The sequence below is a fragment of the Erpetoichthys calabaricus genome, chromosome 3 (assembly GCF_900747795.2).
Source record: "Erpetoichthys calabaricus chromosome 3, fErpCal1.3, whole genome shotgun sequence".
Classification (NCBI taxonomy): Eukaryota; Metazoa; Chordata; class Cladistia; order Polypteriformes; family Polypteridae; genus Erpetoichthys; species Erpetoichthys calabaricus.
The window spans coordinates 127,369,862-127,397,070 of record NC_041396.2 but is presented as its reverse complement, the minus strand read 5'-3'; the positions used below and the strand labels follow the sequence as shown (position 1 = coordinate 127,397,070).

The 27,209-nt window shown below is 36.7% G+C and overlaps 2 protein-coding genes across 12 annotated transcripts in view; one reads left to right on the top strand and one right to left on the bottom strand.

The window, feature by feature from the left end:
• Window positions 1–27,209, top strand: part of selenoi (selenoprotein I) — a 788,955-nt gene that overhangs the window by 277,648 nt on the left and 484,098 nt on the right. The gene's annotated exons all lie outside the window — the stretch shown is intronic.
• Window positions 1–27,209, bottom strand: part of otofa (otoferlin a) — a 608,533-nt gene that overhangs the window by 153,223 nt on the left and 428,101 nt on the right. For all 11 annotated transcript variants that reach the window (XM_051924238.1, XM_051924241.1, XM_051924242.1 and 8 more), the window contains exons 7-12: window positions 12,873–12,999; window positions 11,909–11,963; window positions 11,689–11,820; window positions 6,616–6,678; window positions 4,422–4,506; window positions 4,106–4,265 (exon numbers count right to left, since the gene is read on the bottom strand). In XM_051924238.1, the coding sequence (XP_051780198.1) occupies window positions 4,106–4,265; window positions 4,422–4,506; window positions 6,616–6,678; window positions 11,689–11,820; window positions 11,909–11,963; window positions 12,873–12,999 (622 nt within the window). The remainder of the gene's footprint in view (window positions 1–4,105; window positions 4,266–4,421; window positions 4,507–6,615; window positions 6,679–11,688; window positions 11,821–11,908; window positions 11,964–12,872; window positions 13,000–27,209) is intronic.

The window sequence follows — 27,209 nt, the reverse complement described above, 5'->3', positions numbered from 1 at the left end:
ACGTGAGCCGCTCTCTTGCTTCTTATTCTTTCTGCTGCCTCCTCTTTTGTTTTAATGAATGTTTTCTTCAGCGCTCTTTCGCGCTCTTCCTTATTTTCTACGTACTGCCTTCACAGTCAGTTCACGTGATTACGTGGGAGGCGTGATGACGCGACACGCAACTCCGTCTCCTACGGCCATCTTGCTGCCTTCCATTACAGTATATGGTCAAAAAAGAGGTTCCAGTTATGACCATTACGCGTAGAATTTCAAAATGAAACCTGCCTAACTTTTGTAAGTAAGCTGTAAGGAATGAGCCTGCCAAATTTCAGCCTTCCACCTACACGGGAAGTTGGAGAATTAGTGATGAGTCAGTCAGTCAGTGAGTCAGTGAGGGCTTTGCCTTTTATTATTATAGATATGTATTAATACACAGGTGGCAATAATGGCACTTGAGAGTGGTGACAAGTTGTGCATTGGTCATATATACAAGTAAGAATTTCACTGTACTCTGTACACATAAAAATACTACTGCTACTCCAGGATAGGTGCAGACAATTCTGCAGATGTCAAGATTGGGAAGTATGAGGCCACTAAGCATTGGCAAGAGGCAAGAAAAACTCACTGGGGACAATGTAAAAGTGAGATCAAGGAGAATGAGCACAGGACCAGTACTCTCCATTAGGGGCATAATACACTAGCCCTTTAAATTCTACTGAGTGACTAAGGGTGCAGATACACCTGACGTTATTAAAGAGGTTCTGTCATAATGTCCATGTAGCTAAGGTTTGCCTCTCTGGATTCCAGGGCTTGCTCAGAAATGATCCATGGAAGAATTTTTTGAAGTTTAGGCCAGCCATAGCTCTTTAAGCCTGGATTTCAAAAAGGCACGTGGGGCCAAGGCTCACTGGTAGGCTGAAGAGAAAGAAAGGGAGAGAGATATGGGAGGTGCAAAAATGGCATTTTGATTTACTATCTAGCAAAGAAGGTGAACCTGTTAAGATGATCTAGAGGGCTCTATCTTTGTTGTCTAATCCATCCCATTTGATTTCCTTATTTTTTATTTTGTGTGGTAACAAGCCATTTTTGACACAGCTTGGCTCACTGACATTATGCAAGGGGTGGGGAAATGCCTTCTAAAGTATATAATGTAAATCTATGTGTGTCTAAGCATACATTGTGAGGCATAACTCCAGGCTCACTGACTAGAATCCTGGGCAGGATAACTTCTGTGTGAACAATGCACATGTTCTCCATGGATTATTTCCTTGAGATACTTTGACTTTTTTAGTATATGTAAACCAACTACATTTTCATGTAAAAAGCAGCTCTAAAATGTCCCAGTATGAGTAAGTGTAGGTATGTACCCTGCAACAAACTAGCATCCTGTATAAGGATGGTTCCTATCTTGTACAAACCGGAGGTTAATATGTATTGTATTACCTATTTTATTTATTTTACTATATTGTGTTTATGCATATGTACAACATTCTGAGCTTCTCAACTGGAAGTGCACAATATAAAAGCAATGAATTGAATTTAATACAAACAATATTCTTTAAATAAAAACCATTAATACCACAATAAAAAGCTATGGAAAACTTTGAAAAAGAAACTTAAAACAACTGTAAAATTACTTTAGTAATTTCAATCCTGTAACTGAGCAGGAAGCAGGAAGTCTTAAGTTTAATTTCTAAAATGAAGCCCACTACTTGTTCCCTAGATCCAGTGCCAACAAAACTAGTAAAAAGTGCAATGGATGTCCTTGCAGCGCCTATCCTAAACATTATCAATAGTTCATTATTGCATGGCACAGTACCTGATACACTAAAAGTGTCAGTCATTAAACCATTACTTAAAAAGTCAGACCTTGACCCACATATACTAAATAATTATAGGCCTATTTCAAATTTACCGTTTCTCTGTAAAATACTAGAAAAAGTAGTCGCCAGTCAGCTTCAGACACACCTTACGCATTACAATTTATTTGAGAAATTCCAGTCTGGTTTTCGCACTGGTCATAGTACAGAAACGGCACTAACACAGGTTGTAAACGACATTCTGATATCCTCTGATTAAGGAAACTCCACTATAATTATGTTGTTGGACTTAAGTGCAGCGTTTGACACCATTGACCATTCTATTTTACTGCACAGGCTAGAAAATGATGTTGGGCTTACAGGCACCGTTCTCGCTTGGTTTAGTTCTTACTTATCAAATCGATTCCAATATGTACAGAAATGTGCTGACAGTACTCCATCATTATACACAGAAGTTCAATATGGTGTCCCGCAGGGCTCAGTACTGGGACCTTTACTGTTTTCACTGTACATGCTTCCACTGGGATCTCTCATTAGGAAACATAATGTTAATTTTCACTGATATGCAGATGACACCCAGTTATACCTTTCATTTAAATCAAATGAAGTTTCTCCAATGTTGTCTTTAATTAGTTGTGTTAGCGAATTAAAGAGTGGATGAATGAGAACTACTTGTCTTTAAATACAGATAAAACTGAGATGTTAATTGTTGGTGGGAATGATGCTGATCACAACAATATTTTGTCATCATTTAACTCAGTTGGAATCCCAATTAATTTTACTGAATCAGCCCGCAATCTAGGAGTTATCTTTGACTCTAGCATGTCATTTAAAGCGCATATTACAAAGTTGTCCAAAACATGTTTCTTCCATCTTAAAAATGTTAGGAAATTAAGGCGCTTTTTAAATAAACAGGATTCTGAGAAACTAATTCATGCATTTATCTCTAGTAGGATTGACTACTGCAATGCGGTGTTCACTGGATGTTCAAACTGTTCTTTATACAGCCTCCAGTTAATCCAAAATGCGGCTGCAAAAATTATTACAAGAACAAGAAAATACGAACACATAACTCCAGTTCTTAAATCCTTACACTGGCTCCCGGTTAAGTTTAGGGCAGTTTTCAAAATCCTTCTTTTAACATATAAAGCATTAAATGGTCTAGGTCCGGCTTACTTGTCTGAACTTATCATGACTTACAAACCTGAGCGCACATTAAGATCTCAAGATGCCGGTCTGCTTATGATTCCAAGGATTAATAAAATAACAGTGGGAGGTTGTGCTTTTAGTTACAGGGCCCCTAAACTGTGGAATGGTCTGCCTGCTACTATAAGAGATGCCCCTTCGGTCTCAGCTTTTAAATCCTGGCTGAAGACTCACTACTTCAGTTTAGCATATCCTGATTAGAGCTGCTGATTAACTGTACAGACTGCATCTCTGTTGTTAGTCATTAGCACTTAAACATAAGTAACATGACAGTTACAATTGTATACTAACCCTCACTTATTCTGTTTTTCTTCTCGGTACTCAAATGTGGCACTTGGTGCCACAGCCCACCTGCCAAGTTGTTTTGCCTGCCTAAGGAAAAGTCATCCCAGATGGAGGATCGCAGGAATCGTGGGAAAGAGGGGTCCTTTCATCGGATTGGCTGGCCCAGCACTGTTTCAGCCGTGGAATGGCCAAATGGGGGAGGCAGCTTGAAGGATGAGGTCTCCAGGACTCTACACAAATCCAAATCTTATTATGGGATACATCATCTACTGTTAAATTCTGCTCTGTACTTCTAAATTTTATATTTTTTATTTCTTACTATATTGAGGAATTGTTCTGTTCTGTGTACTGCATTGTATTGTATTGACCCCCTTCTTTTGACACCCACTGCACGCCCAACCTACCTGGAAAGGGGTCTCTCTTTGAACTGCCTTTCCCAAGGTTTCTTCCATTTTTTCCCTACAAGGTTTTTTTGGGAGTTTTTCCTTGTCTTCTTAGAGAGTCAAGGCTGGGGGGTTGTCAAGAGGCAGGGCCTGTTAAAGCCCATTGCGGCACTTCCTGTGTGATTTTGGGCTATACAAAAATAAACTGTATTGTATTGTAAACTGTCATAAATGTTGACCATCCCAGGCATGCAGCCCTTGTAGTAAAGTGCACTGAAGAACATTCTGTACATATTAAAAATTGAATGAACAAACACTATTTTCTTTCATATTTTCCTCATATCACAGATCTGTAGTTTTTTCAGATTAAAATGGTAGACTGTATTATCAGTATGACTTCCTGACATAAAACTGATCTTGCAAGTAGCATACCCTTCTATGTCATCTTCGTCTGTCTCATTCGCTTTGTGTGGAGTTTTAATGTTGTCACCTTTGCCAACAACAGCAATGTCGCACTTCAGGTAACCTTTCACTCCAGCGGTGATATCATCAGGGTCTGACAGAATGGCCCATTTGTGGTAGAACTGGTGTTCTAGAAGCATAAAAGCCAGACATAAAGATTTCTATTAACTATTATTTAACTGTGACCATCAACAGGAAAACTGAAAGGACAATAAATTTTAGGAAGTTTTAGGAAAATCTGGCAAAGAGGTGAAATCAATATTATACTTTATAGATTTTTCATTACCTTGCTGTGAGTAAACTGTGCCCACATCTAGCTTGAACGTGCCTACTAATGTTCCACTGCGCAATAAATTCTTGGAGTGTATAACCTGGGAAAACATGTCCAATAATATGTGAATTCAGACATATATATTGAAAAATATTGAAATTTGTTTCTTCCTTGTGCTTGCCTGCTTCCTTGGGGGCCATGATTGCTTATTAACAGCAGAAACATTTCCTTTGTGGTTCTCATATCCCTTTTATGCTCTCTCTCTCTGTCTTTCTCAATTTCGTCTCATTTCTTCCTTTGCTTTCACTTTTCCTTCATGCTGAGATCTGTGGACATTTATCTAGACATTTAAAACCTTGTACAGCACTCCCACTAAATAACCAGCTTTATTCTGTGACACACCTTATTCCACCTCTTAAATACTACAACCTGGTGGACTCAGCTATCACGGTACCCTGATCCCTCACATACATCTAAAGTGCAACATAATCAGGAATGCGGAGCTTCGGGTACATGTACATAACCTGCAGGATCCTTCTTCTATATCTAGTTGGGAAGCCTAGAAACGTGTAGGAATATTTTCTGGTTTGCTCACCAGGAACTAGAGTGTTTAGATGTTTGATGACCAGCTGAATTACAGGAGGTATGCTAGACTCAGGTACCATGTTCAACAGATATCAATTTCCTAAAAATTCCGGTCCCCCTTTTTAAAAACAGGGACCACCACCATCCTGATGACCACACAACACTGAAAAGGAGTGCCAGCCATGACATCCCAGCAACGTTCAGAGCCCTCAGTATTTCTGGACGGATCTCATCCACTTCCCAGGCCTTGTCACTACAGAACTGCTTAACTAAATCAGTAACCTCACGGAGGAAAATGGGCATTGATCCTCCATGAGCTTCTGGCTCTGCCTCCTATACAGAGGGTGTGTCTGTTGGGTTCAGAAGCTCTCAAAGTTTTTCTTCACCTGCCAGACTACATCCTCTGTTCCAGGAGGTGCAATGTGGACTCTGTCCAGCCTGTGAAACAGTGGACCAGCTCTTTACCCTCATGGGGATCTTGGAGGAGGCATGGGAGTACACCGAAATGGTCTGCAAGAGTTTTTTGGAAACTGTAATGGTTTGAGACCTAGTACGAAGAGGCTGGGATGAGGATTAGCCCCTCTAAATCTGAGGCCATTATCGTAAGTAAGAAAAAAGTAAACTGTCCTCTCTAACAGTGAGGTTAGCTACTACCTCAGCTGGAGGAGTTTAAGTACTTCAGGGTTTTTTTTTCACAAGTAAGGTGAAAAGGGATGGTGAGATCGACAGAAGGATTGTGGTGGTGAACGCAGTTAAAATGGACGCTATACCGATCTGTGGAGAAGATGAAGCTCTCAGTTTACCAGTCAATCTATGTCCCTACCATCACCTATGGTCATGAGCTTTGAGTAATGACTGAAAGAATGAGATTGTGGGTATAAGTAGCTGGGCTCTTCCTTAGAGATAGGGTGAGAAGCACAGCCATCCGGGAGAGGCTCAGAGTAGAGCCACTAACCTGCCACATCAAAAGGAGCCAACTGAAACAGATGCTTCCCGGACACCACCTGGGCTCACTGGGAAGATTATATCACCCAGCTGGCCTGAGAATGCCTTGGGATCCCACCGTATATGTTGGCAAATGTGGCTGGGGAAATGGACTTGTGGGCGTCATTACTAAGACTGTTGACCCTGTGATCTTGGATAAGCAGTTCGAAAATAAAAAAAAAAAAAAAATGGTTTGCATTTTATGGATTACTATTAATATTGTGTTTACTGTTTGAATTTGAAAATGATGATGCACTTTATAAAGTCTACTGAGATGATCTGTCCAAAAATAGCTTCATTTTTCGAGTGTGTTGTGCTGTGGACTGGTTCTAATCTTGCATAAGGCTGCGGGGTTGGATCTGGTCCCATGCAGCACTAAAGAACACACAAAAGCAGAGCAAAAATAAACATTGTGAGAAAATCACTTTAAGAATGTTATAGTTAAAAATTACTCAAAAAAGACTTTTCTTAACATAATGTTGAAGTTAGCTCAAGGATGTATTTATAGAGGCAAGCAGGAAACTAACAATAACAGAATAAATGCAAAGAAATGGTGTTTGTAGAGGCTTCACTGACTAAAGATCCTCTTTTTAATAATGTATATTTGCTCAGTTGTTATAAGTTACATTTGATTACTTACAGAAAGCTTAATGATTTTGTCAAACATGACATCTGGAGGTACATGGAAGTCAAAAACAAAATACTGTAAAAAAGAAAAACAATATATTAGCAGTTGTAAAATGGGATTCTATTTAGGATTCTGCATCATTCATTGTAAATTAACCCAAAAAACGAAGATAAAAAAATGAAAAACAATTCTATGTTTATGGATATTCATATAAATCGTAGAAATAAAGACTATATTTTGATTTGTGTGATCAAAAATGCACAAAAACACTAAATAAGTACTACTGTACATTCATAGGTTAAGAAACAAATATTCAACACATTATACATTTCCAAGATTAAGAAACAAATATATAAAAGTTTTAATTGTCATCACATTTACACTATATATTTATAAATTTATATTTCAGAAATTTCATTTGCTTTTGCAAGCTCAGCTTTACCTGGCCCTTGTTCTAAAAACTAGGCCATGTGAAACTGAATATTTTCTCAGTGTACTTGTGAGTGGTCTCTCCAAAAAAGCCAAAGACTTGCTGTTTAATTGATTATGTGACATAAAACTGTCCTAAATATTGAGTGACCTGGGAATACTTTACAGGGAGATGAGGGGCTGTTTTCCATGTTTGACCCCAGTTGGATTTAAAATTTTTTTGAATAGACTCCTGTTATAATTAAATTCATGAACCACAGAGTAAACTGTATCACATTTAATAAAAATGCTGTACATATATTCTGGGATAAAGCCATTAACTCAGTCAAATGCAAGTATGTGTGACTAATGTTTTACTTTCTGAATCTTTCATTTTAAAATATTACCATTTTCTTCCACAGGATTAATTCATTGGGTACAATAGTGAAATTAAATATCTGATATCTATTATTACACAGACATATGTCTAACTGATGTGAGCTTATTTCCCAAGGCATCATTATGTTCAAATAAAAATAGAGTTTTGTGACCAATTAGCTAAATTTCAGATATTTATTTATTTATAATATCTTGTGTTTTTCTAAAATTTTAGTGATACAGTTGATGTCAGAATTTTACATAAAACTCACTTTATAACCCCTTCACAGATTTTATACTAACAAACAATAAATTTGGAATATTGTTTAAGACATCTGAAACATCCAGGGCAAAAATATTTTTTTCCAAAAATGTTCACAGACAGATTATTTCATTTTTTATTGACTAATCATAATTCCAGTGGGTAACAAGTTTACATTCACTTTGTTAATATATGGTAGCATTGCCAGTAAATTGTTTAACATGAGTCAAATGTTTTTGGTAGCCTTCACAAGCTTTTTACAATAAGCTGCTGGAATTTTGGGCCATTCCTCTACGTACAACTGGTACAACACTTTGGTCAGAGGCTGTTGTATGTGAAGTGCTTTATAAATAAAGTTGACTTGACTTGACTTGACTACAACTGGGAAAGGTGTGTAGGCGTTTTTTGCTTGCACATGCTTTTTCAGGACTGCCCACAAATTTTCAATCAGGGGCTTTGTGATGGCTACTCCAATATCTTGACCTTGTTGTCCTTAAACCGTTTTGCCAGGTATGCTGCCATTTGGAAGACCCATTTCAACTTCCTTGCTGAGCTCTTGTGATATTGCTGCAGTAAATCTACATAATTTAATGTGAAATGAATGTCATGTGAAGTGCACCAGTCCTTCCTGAAGCAAAGCATTCCTACAACATGATGCTCCCACCCAAATGCTTGGCTGTTGGGATGGTGTCCTTTGGCTTACAAGCCTCACTCCTTTTCCTCCAAACATAAACAATTGTCATTATGTCCAAACAGTTCAATCTTGGATTTATCAGACCTGAGAACATATCTCCATAAAGTAAGATCTTGGTCCCCATGTGCCATTGCAAACTGCAGCCTGGCATTTTTAAGGCAGCTGTGGGCAGTGGCTTTTACTGTGGATATAGATACTTGTCTACTTTCCTCCAGCAGCTTCACAAGGTCTTTTGCTGTTGTTTTGTGATTGATTTGCACTATTCACGCCAAAGTACGTTCTTCTCTAGGAGACAGATTGCCTCTCCTTCCTGAGTGGTACGATGTCTGTGTAGTTCCATAGTGTTTATATTTGCATATTATTCTTTGTACAGATGAATGTGGAACCCTCAGGCATATGGAAATTTTTCCCAAGCATGTACCAGATTTGTGAAGGGTTAATTTTTTTAGGAGGTCCTGGCTGATTTCTTTTGATTTTTCCATTATGACAAGCAAAGAGGCAGTGAGTTTTATGGAAAGCCTTAACATACATCCATGTGTTGACTCCAAATAGGCTAACTGACTATCACAAGCTAAAGACTTGATTGACTAATGGCTTGATATCGTTTTCTGGAATTTTCTAAGCAGTTTAAAGGCACAGTTAACAAAGTGTATGAAACTTGTGACCCACTAGAATTGTGATATGGTCAATAAAAAGTGAAATCATCTAGGGAACATTGTTGGCAAAAATGACTTTTGCCCTGCACATAGCAGATATCTTAAATGATATACCGAATTTATAGTTTGACATTATAAAATCTGTTGAGGGGTTATAAAGTGAGTTTTACAGAATTCACCCTAAGTATATGTAAACTTCTGACTTCAACTGTATATGAATATTTTCGTATTTTGAGAAATAAGCTATTAAATTATTGGGAAGCAAGTGTATATTTTGAACAATACAGTATTACTTTCAGTGAAAAAAAATGTGGAGTTTTATCTAATAGCATAAACTGGTGCCTCTCACGGAGTAGTTTTTTTTCTTCTATCCAACGCTTTTGCCCCAAATCTAGTAAGCAGCAACAGGCTAATAAAAAGGAATAAAGTTTGGGCACTAATAAATGGAAGGATAAAAAACAGAACTTCTTATTTTGCATAGAATACAAAAAAACAATTAAGAAGGGGTTGTACTGTACTGTAATGTTAGCTTTTAAATTTAAAATACAGAATACAGAATGTAGACAATGGATGGATGAATACCATTCATTGTCTACACCCACTGTGTCCAATTAAGGGTTGCGAGAAGTCTGGGGCCTACATCATCGCATCAGGCACAAAAGCAGGAACCAACACTTTAAAGGACACCTGTCCATTTCAGAGCATAATCATGCACACAGTTTCAACCACATATAACAGTTTTTTGAAGAATAATACTACAGCTTCAATTGGTCTCTCATATGTAATATTTACAATAGATTATTTCTCACTTCCCATGTGAAAAAAAAAACACCTGCCTGAGTTACCTATCCAAATGCCACATTAAACCAACCCAAAGATTATCTGACGGTTTCTCAAATATTCTGTTGCTCTATTCTTTATTTGTAATTTATTTATTGAAACCATTGTGCTAAAATAATTGCTCTGCTGGTTAATTTTTCTCTCATTTTGAAGTCATAATACTTTGTGTAAGATGCCAACGTAAATGTTTCAATTTATTGTGTTTATATTAATTATTTTTACACCTCAGATATAATTTAAATTGGCAAATTAGGAAACGTGTTTTCCTCCCATCTATTGTTTGTTACTGCAGATCAGACAGACACCCTCCTTACCACACAGATTGAGAAATTTCTATTTTACTGTTGGTATAAATTAATATTTATGTTTATGTAGGTAAATAATATAAGGTGTTGTATTTGACTGTTATGGTATTACAGTTGTAAAAATACAATATGAAAATTTCTCTCAGCATGTACTCAGTGATGAACAACATCATATGCAGCCAATATATTCAATAATTAGTATGTCACTATGATTTATGTTTAAAATAATTATGTAAATGCATATGTGATTTTCTGCTGTATTTACATTTTTATGTAAACAGTTAGTTTACATTTACACACAAATTTAAGTATTTAGTTTGTACTAATTATAGGAGACAAATTTAAACAACCAGAAAGAAATGAGAAAGCAAGACTAGAACTGAAAGACAGGTAGAAATTGCCAGAATTTCTGATTACAGAAACAAAGAAAGGGAAGAAGAAACATAAATGGAGCTGCATCATTTATTGGATCAATGTTGAGGATATTTTTTGAATAAAATGAAAAAGGGGTCAGCTACCATTCTCTGTGGCTGTTTATCTGATTGCTTGAAGTCATTTAGCCATCCATTATTTGGGCCTTTTGTTTGAACAAAGCCACATGGACACACTCGCACATACAATTATTCTACAAAAGACTATTGATGAATGTTGTTGAAGTGGTGACTTCACAGCATTTTCTTCCAAATTAAATAAGCATTAAAAGCAGAGCTAAGTGTTTTTTTTAAGTTTAAGTGTTTTGTTACCCGTTTCCTGTTTTGAGGCGTCCATGGACGTTTGTAAGATAGCCTTATTCAGTCAAAGTATGCACGAACAAAATACAAGCAGTATAGAAAAAAAGAAAATTGAAATTGACTTGAACTTTGTTTCTGTCTTGTGTCAAAGCTCAACTTTGTCTTCAAGGGAGAATAGAAATCTTGAGGTGTTGTGGAATGACCCTTAGGATTATCCAAACTTTACATGGACGTTCATTGCTTTCATTAAATATTACTAAAATGCCTGGTCAGAAGACATTTTTTTAATCTGTGAATAAAAATTGTATAACAGCTTTTGCCACTGCATATATATTTTCATCCTAGAACTTTTCCTAAACATATATTCCCATTCTAGAACTTTTTAGATATAAGGTGTTTATATATTAAATAAAAATCCCAGGTAACATTTGGTGTAATGGAAAACCTTTGTTTTTTTCAGTTAATGTCCTCAAACAGTTCTTCCATATTATATAATAAACAGGGAGTAGCGAAAAATGTTGCTCACATTATCATAAAAATAAACACATAAATAAAGAACAAGTGCGTAATAGCAGGTTTGCCTTCCACCTTACTTGAACCTCAGAAAAGCTGAAAAAACTGAACCATGTCTGTTCTATAGGTTTAAAGTGCAGTACTGAAGGTATGTTTAAAAATAGTTAATAGAAGAAGTAAAGAATGTCTAGAAGAAATTTTATTGAACAATAGAAAAAATGTGTTGTTTATTTTTTTATGAATTATATTTTCAGGTTGATTGCTTACAACATGTAGAGTAGCAAAGTAAATAAATTACCTCATTGTAGTAGGGGCAGTTTGTAGACTCCTTCATTGATGTATATTTCTTTTCATCTCCAATCTCAACACAAACTACTGGGTCCATATTCAAACCAACGAGCTGTCGTGCTTCGATAATTGTGATGCTAACCTAAAATGCATTTTCAGGTGCAAACAAACTTTAAAATATGTTGTAATCTGAATTTAAAAGTTCTTACTATGTTTGCTGCTTTACTTACTTGATAATCCATTGGTCTACCAGCACTGGGTTCCATTTTAATATCTGGTTTCGACCTTTTAGTTAGAAAAAGCAAGTTAATGTTGCACTTTCTCTTCAGTTTTCAAAAGTAAGCCTAAAGACATCTAATATAAGTTACAATTTTAAACTAATTGATTTCATTTTTAAAATCCAAAAAGCTAAAATTCCAGCAGCTTAAACTTGCTGATTAAAATATGTTTAGAAGTTTACAGTTTTAAACAACACACCTTCTCTCAACTGTTAGCCAGTGATTTCTGTAGATCCTTCAAGGTGATTGTAGGCCTCTCAGCGAGATTCTGTTATCAAATTTTCAATTTCTTGATAAATAAGCCAACATTGACTATTTTATCGAGTTTAATACTTTTTTTGTGAACATTTCATCTGAGACTTTCTTGGAATGTTCATTAGCATTCATTTGTGCACATTTCTTTGAAATTTATTGACTGGGCAACAGATCCTAAATGGGTTTTAATATGCATTCATTAACTGACTGGGACTTCAATAGTGGATGTGTGAAGGCCAATTATAAGGCAATGATTTTCTGTTGATGACAATTTCCTTCACATGAGTAACGATACAGCCACCACTGCACAGGACTCTGAATAATTATGTAAGTAGCAAATGTCAGTTTTTAGCTTTGGTTATGATATCTGCTAACACACAAATCATAAGCAATGTTTTCTAGAGCATGTGAAATTCACATAAACATGTAGAATGGAATGAGATGAACAAGTATAATTTGTAAATATAAAAATCTTTAAAAATGATATGAGTACTTTTTAAATGCTAGTTGCTTTACTCTACGAAGGTCTGTGAAGAATATAAATATATTCTGTAACTGAACTGGGTGGTCATGTCAACCCAATGTGACCAAAAATGTTACATAATCATGCAAACAATACTAACATATTTGATGTATATAAATATAAAAAAATAACACTTACCGTTTATTGGAGACATTGGTAGTGACTGCAGTGACAGAGGCCAAGGAAATTGTATCTGGATCTAGTCCACCACCCAGGCGCATTGCTTTTCGATCCAAGTCTTCGGTTTCCAGAATTGCTGGCTCATCTACATAGAAAATATACTATATGACTAAGACTTATGTCTTTACATTTAATGTAAATTATTTTAATATATATAGATGCAACCTTTCACATACTGCATATGTGATTAAGCCAAAATAATTTTAACAATTACAAATAATATAGATAGATTTTTAAATCTACACATTTACATGGAGCCTTTAAAAAAACAAAATGTGATTTTTGTGTTGAGCTATAATACTTGTGTATTCTGACTTTCAAAAGTAAAATTTTGTACTTAAGAGCATTCATTTGTTTTATTTTGAGACTGCTATGTAAAGTAGTGACATCCAAAGTGGCTTGATATCATGGCCGACCTGTACACTAGTATTGTGAGTGCTGTGCAGAGCAAGGACAGAACCTCTGTGTTCTTCCCAGTTGATTCTAGGGTTCATCAGGGGCGTGATCCTGCTCCTACTATGTTCAATGCTTGCATGGACTGGGTGTTGGGTAGGGTTGTGGGGTCCAGTGGCTGTGGGGCATCTGTTGGTGAAGAAAGATTCAATAGTCTTGACTTTGCTGATGATGTTGTGATTTTCATGTAGTCAATGGAGGCTCTGATTGGGGCTCTCCAGAGACTGAGCGAGGAACCCGATTGTCTGGGCTTGTGAGTGCCCTGGAAAAAAAACAAGATCCAGACCTTTAATGACCTGTTGAGCATAGCCATCAGCAGTGTGTTTGTTTCCAGAGAGCATGTTGACCACGTCGAGAGGTTTACTTACCTTGGCAGGCACATTCATGTTTCTGGTGACTCTTCCTATGAAGTCAATAGATGGATTGGGAGAGCATGGGGGTCATGAGGTCACTGGAAAGGGGTGTGTGGCACTCCTGATATTTTTGCAAAAGGATGAAGGTCCCAGTCTTTATATTACTGGTGCTTCCTGTCTTGCTATATGGTTGCATGATATGGACGCTGTCTAGTGACCTGAGACGAAGACTGGGTCTGTCTGACCTGTGTAAAGTGGATTACAGCCAGACAGTCTGGCCTTCACTTTTATGTATTGGCAGAGAGAGTGCATATGCTTCTCTTCTCAGGACTTCTAAAATGTCTCATTCAGTTGTAGCATTCATCTCATTTAATTATCATTAATTTCATGTTAATCAATTATCAAAATGGGACAGCGACACCAAATTGCATATTTCAACAACTATATGAAGAAACAAAAATAAATTAACATTGTACCTACATAAAGACATTAGTCAATATGTCTTTGATTTAAAAATGAGAACTTCAAGTTGATTAAATGGAGGAAACATACCCACAAAAACTAAAAAATTAAATTTATTGTTCCAAATTGTGTACTTAATGCTTTCCATTTATCCTTCAGATACTTAGATTTAATGTACATTTCGTGGGATCTGAATAAGAATCATTATGCTTTGGAATTAGTAACACATCACTCATCCATTTTCTATATGAAACTTTACAATGCCAGGCAAAACAGAAGCAGAATCCCATACTGGGAGCAACAGGCAAGTCAGGTCCCAACAGTGGAAGGAATGACTGTACAAAAACATAGCACAATCACATCTACATTACTCTTAGTCATTTATGCATAATTTACAGATATAAACTGACATTACAAATGTTTTTTGAATTGTAAAAAGAAAGGAGAGTTCCAGTATAATTCCACACAAACAGAGCAAGAACATGCAAAATTCTACACAGATGGCACCAAATTTGAGAATCAACAGGTACAACCATAGTGTACCTGATAATGTGACTCACCAAATATTTTAGATCAATCAATCAATCAACTTTATTTAAAGTGCAAAATCACCATGGTCCCAATACACTGTTCAAATTAGAAGAATACATGGGACAAAATATAAAATAAGCAAATAAAAACAGAAATTAAAATAAAACAACATCAATGTTAAAGGAATAATCTCTCTCTATATAAAATCCAGCGTCTGTCTGTATGTCTGTCCGCTTTTCACGAGAGAACTACTTAATGGATTTAGATTGGGTTTACTTTAGAAAATTCAGAGATTGTACTGTAACTTACATGTTGAGTTCTGTTTGATAAATAAGAATGAAATCATGAAAGTCCCATCCCCTGGAAACCAATATGTTTCTACAAGTGGCTTAAAAGTATTCCATGGTCTATGGTAGGGGTCCTCAATCACGGTCCTGGAGGTAGCAGTGGCTGCAGGTTTTTATTCCAACTAGTTTCTTAATTAGAAAGCAGTCCATTCTAATAATGAAACTTGGTATTGAACTGTTTGGCTTGTTAATGCTTGCATATTCGTCCAAGAGCAATTTTAATTGCACTGTAGAGTTTCCTTCTGTGAGAACATTATCCATGTGTTTTGTGGACCAGAATAGATTTAAACTTAATGGTCCTTCCAATTCCCCTCTCATTCATTTCTAAACATTTTTATCACAGATACTTCATGGTAAGCATGTGAGCCAGAGAACTGCTGGTTTATTGGTTATCTGCATCTCATTATTAACTAATGTCTGATTAAGAAAACAGGCAACAATTAAAACTTAAAATGCAGCTGCTAACATCTAAAATAGGCAATTGAGTGTTCTGAATGGTAACAGGGAAGAGAACTAAAGTTAAGCCCAAAAAACATATTGCTTTAGTAGTAAATAAAAGGGTTCTAATTAAGAAATTGGTTAAAGTGAAGATCTGCAGTCATAGCAGACCTCCAGGACCGTGATTGAGGACCTCTGATCTACAAAGTAACTAAAATTTATATTTGATGAATGTAAGCATTAACAAGGCATAGAGTTAAACACCAACTATCATTATCAGCAAGGACTGAGTTCTAATTAGGATACTGGCTAGAATGAAAACCTGTAGCCACTGTGGCCCTCCAAAACCGTGACTGAGGACCACTGGTCTACGGTGTCAAAAGCAACACTTAAGTCAAGAAGCAAGCAATGCTGATATCAAATTTGAATCAACAGTGATCAGTAGATCATCGATTATTCGGGTCAAAGCAGTTACTGTAGAATGACGGGGCCAAAAGTCAGATTGAAATTGGTCAAAAAGATTATTGTCAGACAAGTAGGTATTAAGTTGATCAGTGGCAGCCCTTTCAAGTAATTTAAAAGCAGAGGGCACAGAGCCAATGGATAGTGAGTTATCGATAATATTCAAACTAGGACCAATTAAAAAAGGAGACACTTCCTTAAAAAGATAAGACAGTTATTGGGTCTAATATGCAGGTTGTAGGTTTGTAAGCAGTTATCAGGATGCACAAAGCCTCAGGGGAAACTAATTCAAATTGTGAAAAACTGTCAGAGGTCCGAGCCATAGTGCCTGTGTTCATGATAGTGCTGGACAGATCATAGCAATCATTCTGAGAGGAATGTACACCACTGATTTTATCTCTCAACAAGTTAATCTTATTTATGAAAAACCTCAGAAATTCATCAGCAGTGAATGCAGAGCTATGTGCAGGAGCATTCTGTGTGAGCTTGATAACCATATCAAACAAAAATCATGAATTATTTCTATTAGTGTTAATCAAATCAGAAAAATATGCTGTCCCAGAAGCTGAAAGTGCTCATTTATAATTTTTTAAACTTTCTCCCCAGGCAAGATGAAAAGCCTCTTGTTTTGTCATACGCCACCTGTGCTCAAGTTTTCTGCAAGTCTGTCTGGCTGCATGGTGTCATCTGAAAACCATGGTGCGGATTTTATGTTATAAGAGGAGCAACAGAATCCAACGATTTAAGCAATGCACTATTTAGATCATCTGTCAAATTATCAACGGAATCATATTTTGTACTACACGTATCAAGTATATATGGTAGATACTCATTCATTAGAGACTTAGCATTACAGTCAATATGGTGATAAGTATATGTACCAGGCTCAGGACTCTTAATTGGTGTACAGAGAGACAAATTGAAAAAGACAAAGTAATGATCAGAAACTGGAACCTGTAAAACAGATAAAACATCAATTCAATTCCCTTTGTGAAGATAAGTCCAGTGTGTTTCCATGGTGGTCAGTGGCATCCTTCACATGTTGGGTAAAATCTAAACTCATAATGAGATCTATAAATTCAATTGCTTTAGAATCCGAACCATCAATTATATGTGTGTTAAAATCACCCAGTAAAATTACTTAGGAGGCTAGCAGGTTTTTCAAGATTAATTTTCTGTGTTACATTATAATGTTTATTTGATCTAGTCTTGATTATAACAGGGATGATGGGGAGGCTCTCTAGATTAATTATTTGGGCTATAGGGGGAGCTGGTAAAAGTGGCAGAAGGATCACTGGGATGATTATCAAAAAAACTGTCAAAAAAGTGGGTATTCAGTCACTACATAGAGCAGTTTAACAATGAGTAAAATATATTGTCTGCTAAGACTCAAGCACCTAAGAAAATAGGATGAATTCTGTCATTCCAGAAAAATGAAGGATAATTCCAGAAAAGATTAAAATTGTCAATAAAGACTAAAATTAAATAAAGGACATGTCACGTAGAGCCAATTATGAAGGCTCAGAGTGTGACTAAAATGTCCAGATCCTTTTCCTTGGGGTGGAATTGGAAAAACGGATAAAAAAAACACAGTTTTGCCATATGATTGGAGAAAGCTAAAAAACTTGTTAAAATCATGTTTTAAAATTTCAGACTTCCGGTCACTGATGCAGTTACGCTTTACATGAATAATCATTTTTCGCAAAGATACATACTTGTTGAGCAAACTGAGAAGGGGATATAGGATATTAGAAATCAGATCATTTTCCAATATAACTATCAGATCTTGCGATATGACTGTTCTCACTACTATGTAACCCCTGCAGATTTTATTTTTTTCTCCAGCCATCTGGAGTTTTTTTTTGTTTTTTCTGTCCCCCTTGGCCATCGGACCTTACTCTTTTTCTATGTTAACTAATGTTGTCTTATTTTAATTTCTTATTTTGTCTTTTATTTTTCTTTTCTTCATTATATAAAGCACTTTGAGCTACTTTTTGTATGAAAATGTGCTATATAAATAAATGTTGTTGTTGTTGTATACCTCTTTTTATTAACAATTAGTTAAAAATGACTGCAATATATTCAGTGTTTCATTCCACAGTATTAAGTTAAAAGTCATGTTTTTTTCTGACTCAATTTGTGGTGTTTAATGTGCAGGACAGTCTGTCTAATATAAATTGTCTCTCAAATGCTCTTTATATTTTAAGTTTACATTTAAAAAATATTTGAAAACTTTCTATACATTTTCAGTAACCCTATTTATCAATATAAAGGCACACTAAATTGCCTTATCATTGCATGTATGTATTAACATTTCCTTTACATAAAAACAGAATAAGACAGGGAAGACTAAATTATGCTATGCAGGATAATGGTAGTAGAATATATAGCTTATGTTTGGGTTTGGGGGATATAAAAATAAAAAAGCAGCACATGTAACTCTTTGTGAAAACACAAAAAGAGATCAGTAGCCTGATCTGACAGAACAAACACGCTTTTTAATTATCAGGCAAATACAAACTGAAAAAGATCACTAGACAGTAATAAAGCCAGAAAGCGAAATCAGAATTCAAAAATAGGTAGAATAAAACAAAGTTAAACAGTCAACCTCATAAGGTCAATGATTAGGCAAAGACTGATGCTCAAGCTCCTCTTTAAATATACATCACAATGTCATTAAATACATGCTAAAAAATGTAGTAGCAAATGGGAATTCTGGCCAAGACAACAATTATGTGGGGTGGTAAAAAGTATAGCATGATACATTTTCAAGCCATTTTTCCTCTGTGATGCTGGATTCTCAGAGGATGGGAGTGGTTTAGGGCATGTCACAAGATAAGCAGCAGTAGGTTATAGCTGGAAGCAACTCGATTTAGTTTTGCAGTGAGGTGAACAAGATGAAAAAGTGTAAACACAGTTTTTTGAACATTTTAGCATTCAATGTGTTTTAAAAATCTGTTATTAAAACAATTATATTGTTTCAGCATTCTGCTTAGAGAACACAATGATTTTACTAGGAATAATTATATACTAGGGCGGCACAGTGGTAGCACTGCTGCCTTGCAGTTAGGGGACCTGGGTTCGCTTCCCGGGTGCTCCCTGTGTGGAGTTTGCATATTCTCCCCGTGTCTGCATGGGTTTCCTCCCACAGTCCAAAGACATGCAGGTTAGGTGCATTGGTGATCCTAAATTGTCCCTAGTGTGTGCTTGGTGTGTTTGTGTGCCCTGCGGTGAGCTGGCACCCTGCCCGGGTTTGTTCCTGTCTTGTGCCCTGTGCTGGCTGGGATTGGCTCCAGCAGACCACCGTGACCCTGTGTTAGGATATAGTGGGTTGGAAAATGACTGACTGACTAATTATTAATCCTCTTAATTCTTTGGATTTTTGTTTATCATTGGCTGAGCTTTCAAAGTAGCAACTTCCTTTTAATATATGACATGCCTCATGGAAACAGTAGTAGCTCAGAAGTGACTTAAATTTATTGGATTAACAGAAAATATGCAATATGCGTCATAAAAAAATTAGACAGGTGCATAAATTTGGGCACCCCAACAGAGATATTACATCAATACTTAGTTGAGCCTCATTTTGGAAATATAACAGCCTCTAGATGCCTCCTATAGCCTTTGATGAGTGTCTGGATTCTGGATGGAGGTATTTTTGACCATTCTTCCATACAAAATCTTTCCAGTTCAGTTAAATTTGATGGCTGCCAAGCATGGACAGCCTGCTTCAAATCATCCCATAGATTTTTGATGATATTCAAGTAAGGGGACTGTGACAGCCATTCCAGAACATTGTACTTCTCCCTCTGCATAAATGCCTTTGTAGATTTCGAACTGTGTTTTGGGTCATTGTCTTGTTGGAATATCCAACCCCTGTGTAACTTCAACTTTGTGACTGATGCTTGAACATTATCCTGAACAATTATCCTCGACTTTAACAAGGGCCCCAGTCCCTGAAACAGCCACACAAACCCCACAGCATGATGGAACCTCCACCAAATTTGACAGTAGGTAGCAGGTGTTTTTCTTGGAATGTGGTGTTCTTCTTCCGTCATGCAAAGCGCTTTTTGTTATGACCAAATAACTTAATTTTTGTCTTATCAGTCCAAAGCACTTTGTTCCAAAATGAATCTGGCTTGTCTAAATGAGCATTTGCATACAACAAGCGACTCTGTTTGTGGTGTGAGTGAAGAAAGGGCTTCTTTCTCATCACCCTGCCATACAGATGTTCTTTGTGCAAATTGCGCTGAATTGTAGAATGATGTACAGATACACCATCTACAGCAAAATGTTCTTGCAGGTCTTTGGAGGTGATCTGTGGGTTGTCTGTAACCATTCTCACAATCCTGCGCATATGTTGCTCCTGTATTTTTCTTGGCCTGCCAGACCTGGGTTTAACAGCAACTGTGCCTGTGGCCTTCCATTTCCTGATTACATTCCTTACAGTTGAAACTGACAGTTTAAACCTCTGAGATAGCTTTTTGTAGCCTTCCCCTAAACCATGATACTGAACAATTTTGGTTTTCAGATCTTTTGAGAGTTGCTTTGAGGATCCCATGCTGTCACTCTTCAGAGGAGAGTCAAAGGGAAGCACAACTTGCAATTGACCACCTTAAATACCTTTTCTCATGATTGGACACACCTGTCTATGATGTTCAAGGCTTAACAAGCTAATCCAATCAATTTGGTGTTGCAAGTAATCAGTATTGAGCAGTTTACATGCATTCAAATCAGCAAAATTACAAGGGTACTGTAATAAAAAGGTTTTCTCTGTAACAGGAGAAGGGATAAAATAAAGGAGTAAGAGGGGGTTGGTCGCTTCAGTGCAAAACCAGCTACAAAGATTGGAATGTTTGGGATGATAGCGAAAGAATGTGCAAAAACTTCTTTCTCATAAAGGGTTTCAGAATGTTTTAGGGAAAGGTTAATTAATGCAAGATGTTTTTCTGTAAGTTGTTTTGATGTCTCTAAGAAGGGTTGTTTTAGGCTTAGTAGAGATAACACATAAGTTGTCCCGTGGGAAGATGTGTGCAGAAACTGATCACTTCTGTATACACTGCTTACACGTAAGCCATTTTGGGCAAGGACACTCAATTAGTATATAAGGGAAGGTTCCGCCCTCAGTTTCTTTGGAAGCTCAACCGTGGGGAACGTGCACACCGCCCGGTATTGGACCAGGCTCACGAGTTGATCTTCTGACGAGACTGACACGCGGGCTCCCTCAGTCTACTGGTCTAGGATGATGGCTCTGGGTCTTTTGATATTACTGTAAGTATAGTATAAGTCATATATATATATTACTGTAAGTCAATAGTACAATTCCTATATCTGCATGTATATTGCTATTATATTGTATGTAACTGATATTATATTTGAACAAGTAAACACAATTGAAGTATTGGACCTTTCCTCTCTGATTCCTGCCTGCTTATTTTCTCTTAAAACCTTGGAACCATTTTCCCAAACTAAAACAGGTACCCAAATTTTTGCACAGCCAGTTTTTCACATTTGATTTAATTTCATACAAATAAATAATAATAATAATAATTCTTTGCATTTATATAGCGCTTTTCTCACTACTCAAAGCGCTTAGAATACTGCTTCACTAAAAATCTTTGTTCGGAAAACACCCCAGTACTCAGATGTTCCTAAGAAATGAAAGACATACCACTGTTATCTTTTTTGTTGAAAGTAGAGTAAATTATTATGCAGGCTAAGAAGTGTTCCCAAACTTTTTCATAAGACTGTATTTAAACAGCTCTGTTTTCAGAAGTCAAATACAGTGATTGCTGGGTTTTAAGTTGGAAGCCACAGAGGCTGTGATTGTTAAAAACGTCTCTCAGGGAGTCATATTTAGATGCAGCGTTCACATGGTTTTGATCTAATTTCCCTCATTTTAGTTTGGTTTTTACTTCTTTGCCTGACAGGTTAGTGTTAGCTTTATGGAAATAACATGTGGTAATCTTTGCAAACAAATGAGAAGTAGCTGAGAGTTTTGTATTCTGTAGTGTGAGAGTTAATTAAAAAGTATATTTTGTCGCTAAACACATTGTGTTATGGTTGTCACTACGGAGCGGTGTGGGAATTTTTAAAGCTTTTGTTCCCTTGAAAATTTTTTTTGTTTTTTCACCCACACAGAAGCAAAAGCAGCTGATTGTTTGGGGGAGCATTTGGAAAGTTACTTGAATTTGTACTAGTTATTTCTGTTCAAACTAGCATCAGTGAGGAAGGATAGTTAGCAGCCGTAGCTAATATCAGCATCTCTGTAAGTAAATAACCAGCATCTTACTAAGTAACAGAGACAACAATTCCTTAATGGGGAAAAAAGGGCAGCGGCTGGCTTCAAGGCGGTAAAGATAAGGGCTCAACGCAGGGTCGTCTTACCAACATCATAGGTCCCCGGGCAAAGCAGTGTGCAGGGGCCCCTGTTTTGATAGCAAAGCAGAAACCTACCATGGCATCAGAAACATTGTGGGCCCCTATGCTCCTAGAGCTCCCAGTCAGTGCTCATATGTTAAGACAGCGCTGGCTCAGTGTTACGTAGGCAATCGGCTTTAGGAGCAGACAAGACTGTAAGAAATTAATCAGCAGCAGAAATTCAGTAAAGGTTTTTTTCTCAATTGAGCAGTTCTTAGCAGTCAAGAAAGTAGAGCGGCTAAGAGGGAGACAGCATAATACATTAATACAAAGGAATACAAATGGTGTGAGTGGAGAGCTTTTAAGTAAGGAATAAGAGGAGCACAAAGTTAGGAGAACAGACAGAAAAGTAAAGTTATCCTCATAGAAAGAAAAAAAGCAGACAGTTGATGGGGAGAATATTACAGGAAGCTTAAGCAGACAGATGATATAAAATAACTAGAAGTTCTTTAATTTCTTTGGCTTAATTTTTTTAGTCTTATTATATTAAGTAAAGTCATTCAATTTCAACAAAAGAAAAAGTTAAGGCAGTTTTACTAACCCTAACTCAAATTTAATAATGACGGCAGTGCAATACAAGTCCTGTTGGATGTTGGTCTTTCTAGAGGATGGCTTGGAGGAGCTAGTCTTGTATGAGGGGCTACATCTGCAAGAGATGCCAGCCGATCCAGCACCTCAAGCTTGGGGTCGCTGAACTGGAGCAGGAGATGGCTGGGCTGTGTTGTAGGAGAGAGTTGGTGGACCTGGCCCAGGTGTCCTTCAGAGAAATAGTGTGCATCCCTAAAGTGGCACAGGAGGAGATTCCAGACCATACAGGTAAAGATAGATTGGTCACAGTCACAAGGCGCAAGGTGAAGGGTGCACACTGTCCAAGGGCATCAGCCCCAGAACTGGAAGTGTCAAACCATTTTCAGCTCCTTGCAGAGCTGGATGGTGTCTCTGAAAAATCTTAGGTAGTAGGCAGGCATAAGGAGCCCAAACGGGGCACCTCAAAACCAGTTCCCAGAAAGACAGAGGTAGTGATTGTTGGGGACTCAATCATTAGGGGAATTGCAGAGTAGGTTTGCTCTAAAAACAGAGAGTTGCCTTTCGGGTGCACTGTTGGGAGACCTCCCTGGAAAGATTGACAGGCTCTTGGCCAGAACAGGGGTGGATCCAGTGATCATTCTCTATGTTGGAACAAATAACATACTGTACATAACGGTAGTCTGTCAGTTCTGTGATCCAAATTTAAAGAGTTAGGTGCGAGGCTAAGAAGTAAAAACTAACAAGGTAGTCTTCTCTGAAGTTCTGCCTATGTCATTCTCCAGTCCAGGTAAGACTGATGAGATTACAATGCTTAACACACAGCTCAAATCTTAGTGGAGGGTAGAAGGGTATAGGTTTATGAGGCATTGGGACTCCTTTTTAAAAAGATAGGACCTGTTCTGCCACAATGGGTTACATCTGAACCAGAGGAGCACCAATGTGTTGGGGAAACGTACGAGTAGGTTAGTCACGGATTATTTAAACTAGGATATGGAGGGCTCAGTGCTAGGGCTACTACAATTTTTAATATATATAAATGATTTGGATAAGAAAAAAAGTAACAAGCTGGTTAAGTTTGCAGATGATACAAAGCTAGGTGGATTGATAGCTAATCTCAAATCTGTGGAATCATTGCAAAGGGACTTGGACAGCATATAGACTTTGGCAGATTTGTGGTAGATGAAACTTAAAGGTAAGTAAATGTGAAGTATTACACAAAGGAATTAAAAATGTTAGGACTGAATACACAACGGGGGGTCTGAAAACAGGATTTAGGAGTTGCAGCGGACTCAACACTATCAACTGCCAGATAGTGTTCAAAGTATTAAGAAGGTTAACAGAATGTTAGGTTATTGTTATTTATATAGCTTACCTCTCTCTCTCTCTCTCTCTCTCTATATATATATATATATATATATATATATATATATATATATATATAAAATCTAACATTTGTCTGTCTGTATGTCTGTCAGCTTTTCACGAGAGATCTACTTAACGGATATAGATCAGATTTTTTTCTATAATTTGCTTGAACATTCCAGTTGATTTTGCAACTTTTGTAATCGTGCTAAGTATTATAGTTCGGTTGCAGCACCAATTTATTCATGTGAATCCGAGGGACAGGCTGCGGGCTGAGGGGAGGGGGAGGCGGGACCTCAGGAGTAGGGAGCCGGGCGGGGCCATTCTCACTCACACGCCAGCCTCTGTTCAAGTCTCTCTCTACCTCTTGCCACGTGTTGGAGTATACCTTGCTTCTGCTTAGCTAGCAATACCTATTTGATCAGCAGACATTATCATCTACAGACTGTTAAAGAGTAACATTTGACATTTTTGAGGGAGAGATCACAGCTACCTGTGTTTTAGAGGGTACCTGCTCATTGACAGAGATATCATAGCCATGTGCTCTTCTCCCCTCTTCAGTGTTCAGAGCTGAACACGATCAGATACAGTGGCAACATTTCACATTGGAGTGTACCTACCTTCCGCTTGGCCAGAGATATCTTTGCCAACTTTTTACATTTTTGGCATAGAGATCACAGTTACATTCTCCCCCTGATAGCAAAACTAAAAATATTGTATATCAAGAGGCCCTCGATTACAAAAGCTATCAATATAAATTCTTCTTCTCAGTACAAATGATAACATTTTTAATTTTTTTTTTATTTTTAAAGTTTGTCCTTTTTCACTACTATACCGGAGACAGCAACAGTAGTAGCTTATAATATAGTTACTATATGCTATTATTTATATAGCATGATGTGTGGAGTACAAGTCTAATGAGGTAATGATCACAGCTTTATAACACACTAGTAAAGCTTCATCTGGAGTACTGTGTGCATTTTTGGTGTCCAGGTTACGAAAAAGACATAGCAGCTCTAGAAAAAGTCAAAAGAAGAGTGACTAGGCTGATTCCAGGGCTACAGGGGATAAATTATGAAGAAACATTAAAAGAGCTGAGTATTTTCAGTTTAAGTAACAGAAGGTTAAGAGGAGACATGACTAAGTGTTTAAAATTATGAAGAGAACTGTACAGTGTATGGTAGATTGTGTCTGTTGTTTTAAAATTAATTCATCAAGAATACAGGGACACAGTTGCCTACTTGTTAGAGGTAACCTTCGCACAAACATTAATTTTTTCTTTACACAGTGAACCATAGACAAATGGAATAAGCTACCAATTAGTGTGGTAGACAGTAGGACGTTGGGAACTTTCAAAACTAGACTTGAAATTATTTTAGAAGAACTAAGAGGATAGGAATGGCAATCTTTGTTGGGCTGAATGGCCTGTTCTCGTCTAGACTGTTCTAATGTTTCAAAGCAGTGAAAACATAATAAATTACTTGCACAAAGCATAAATCAGAGAGGGTCAAGTGTACTTGAATGAACAACATAACAGTTTACATTTGATAAGTTCTTTAGGATGCTAGTAAAATGGGCATAGCATACCTTTGAAGTGAACTATAAAAAAAAGAAATTGTATAAATTAGAAAGCAAAGAAAGGTTGTTTGATTTTCATTAATGTTAATTATAATGAATAAAGGTTATATAAACCAATTTTAGGGGAATTTGATTAAAGTCTAGATTTCAAATTACTTATTTTAATATTAAAATAATGATGGCATATATCTGATGAACATTCATTACAAAAAAAGGACAAATATCAATTAATTAATTACTTGATGAACACAACTTTAAGTAGAAGACACACATTTGAAAACCAGTCATGGGATAATCTAGACATACTAATGAAGCATTCAAACAGTACTGTATATTCATTTGAAACATTGCAAAACAAATTAATGTGAAGTTGTGATCCACACGATCCTCAAGTTTGTAATTATTTAATAATAGATTATTATTTTATAATAGAACACATTTTTGTAATGAAAAATGTTTGTGTGCTCAGATTATATATTTCATTAAACTGTTTTTGTATTTACAGTATATACATTAGTCAAAGGTCGACTGAAAGCAGAAATGATGATTAATAATAATAATAATAATAATTTGTTTTATTTATATAGCACCTTTCCAATGCTCAAGACATTTATTTAAACAGCAAGGTCTATGTTATATGTATTGGATACAAATATTTTCTGCATAGAACACTAAACAGATAAATGATATACAAAGCATTAAATAGAATTAAAGAAAAAATAAACCAGAGTGAAATACTAAGTTCAATACTAAAAAAAATGCCTGAAACAAATAACATAATTTGTGATATAACACACACACAAATTATCTGGACAGAGAGGTAAACTGAAAGAAGGGGCTGAATTTTTGGTTAAGTTAAATGCCTTCCTAAAAAGATTAGTTTTAAGTTGATCTAATTAATTTAGGGAGGTTATTCCAAAGTCTTGGCGCTACAGAGCTGAAGGCCCTGTCACCCACAGAGTGAAGGCTACTATGGTACAAAACATGATTGCCAAAATCAGAGCACCTTAGTGGGCGAACAGGAACAAAGCGAAGAAGGGAAAAAGAAGGTCACTGATTTAGTCCGGTGCAAGGCCATTTAAAGCTTTTTAGGTTGTTAATAGAAGTTTAAATTCAATATTCAAAGATATAGGAAGCCAGTGAAGGCAAAGCAGGATGGGCATTATTTGCTTGCTGTTGCTGGTTCATGTAAGGACTCTTGCAGCAGAGTTTTGAATCAACTGAAACTGTGAGATAAGATCAGAAGCAGCATCTGCCATTAGGGAGTTACAATAATCAATCCAGGATGTGATAAAAGCATGGACAAGTTTCTCAGTATTAGAAAAGGAGAGGAATAAGTTAACACAGGATATGTTATGGAG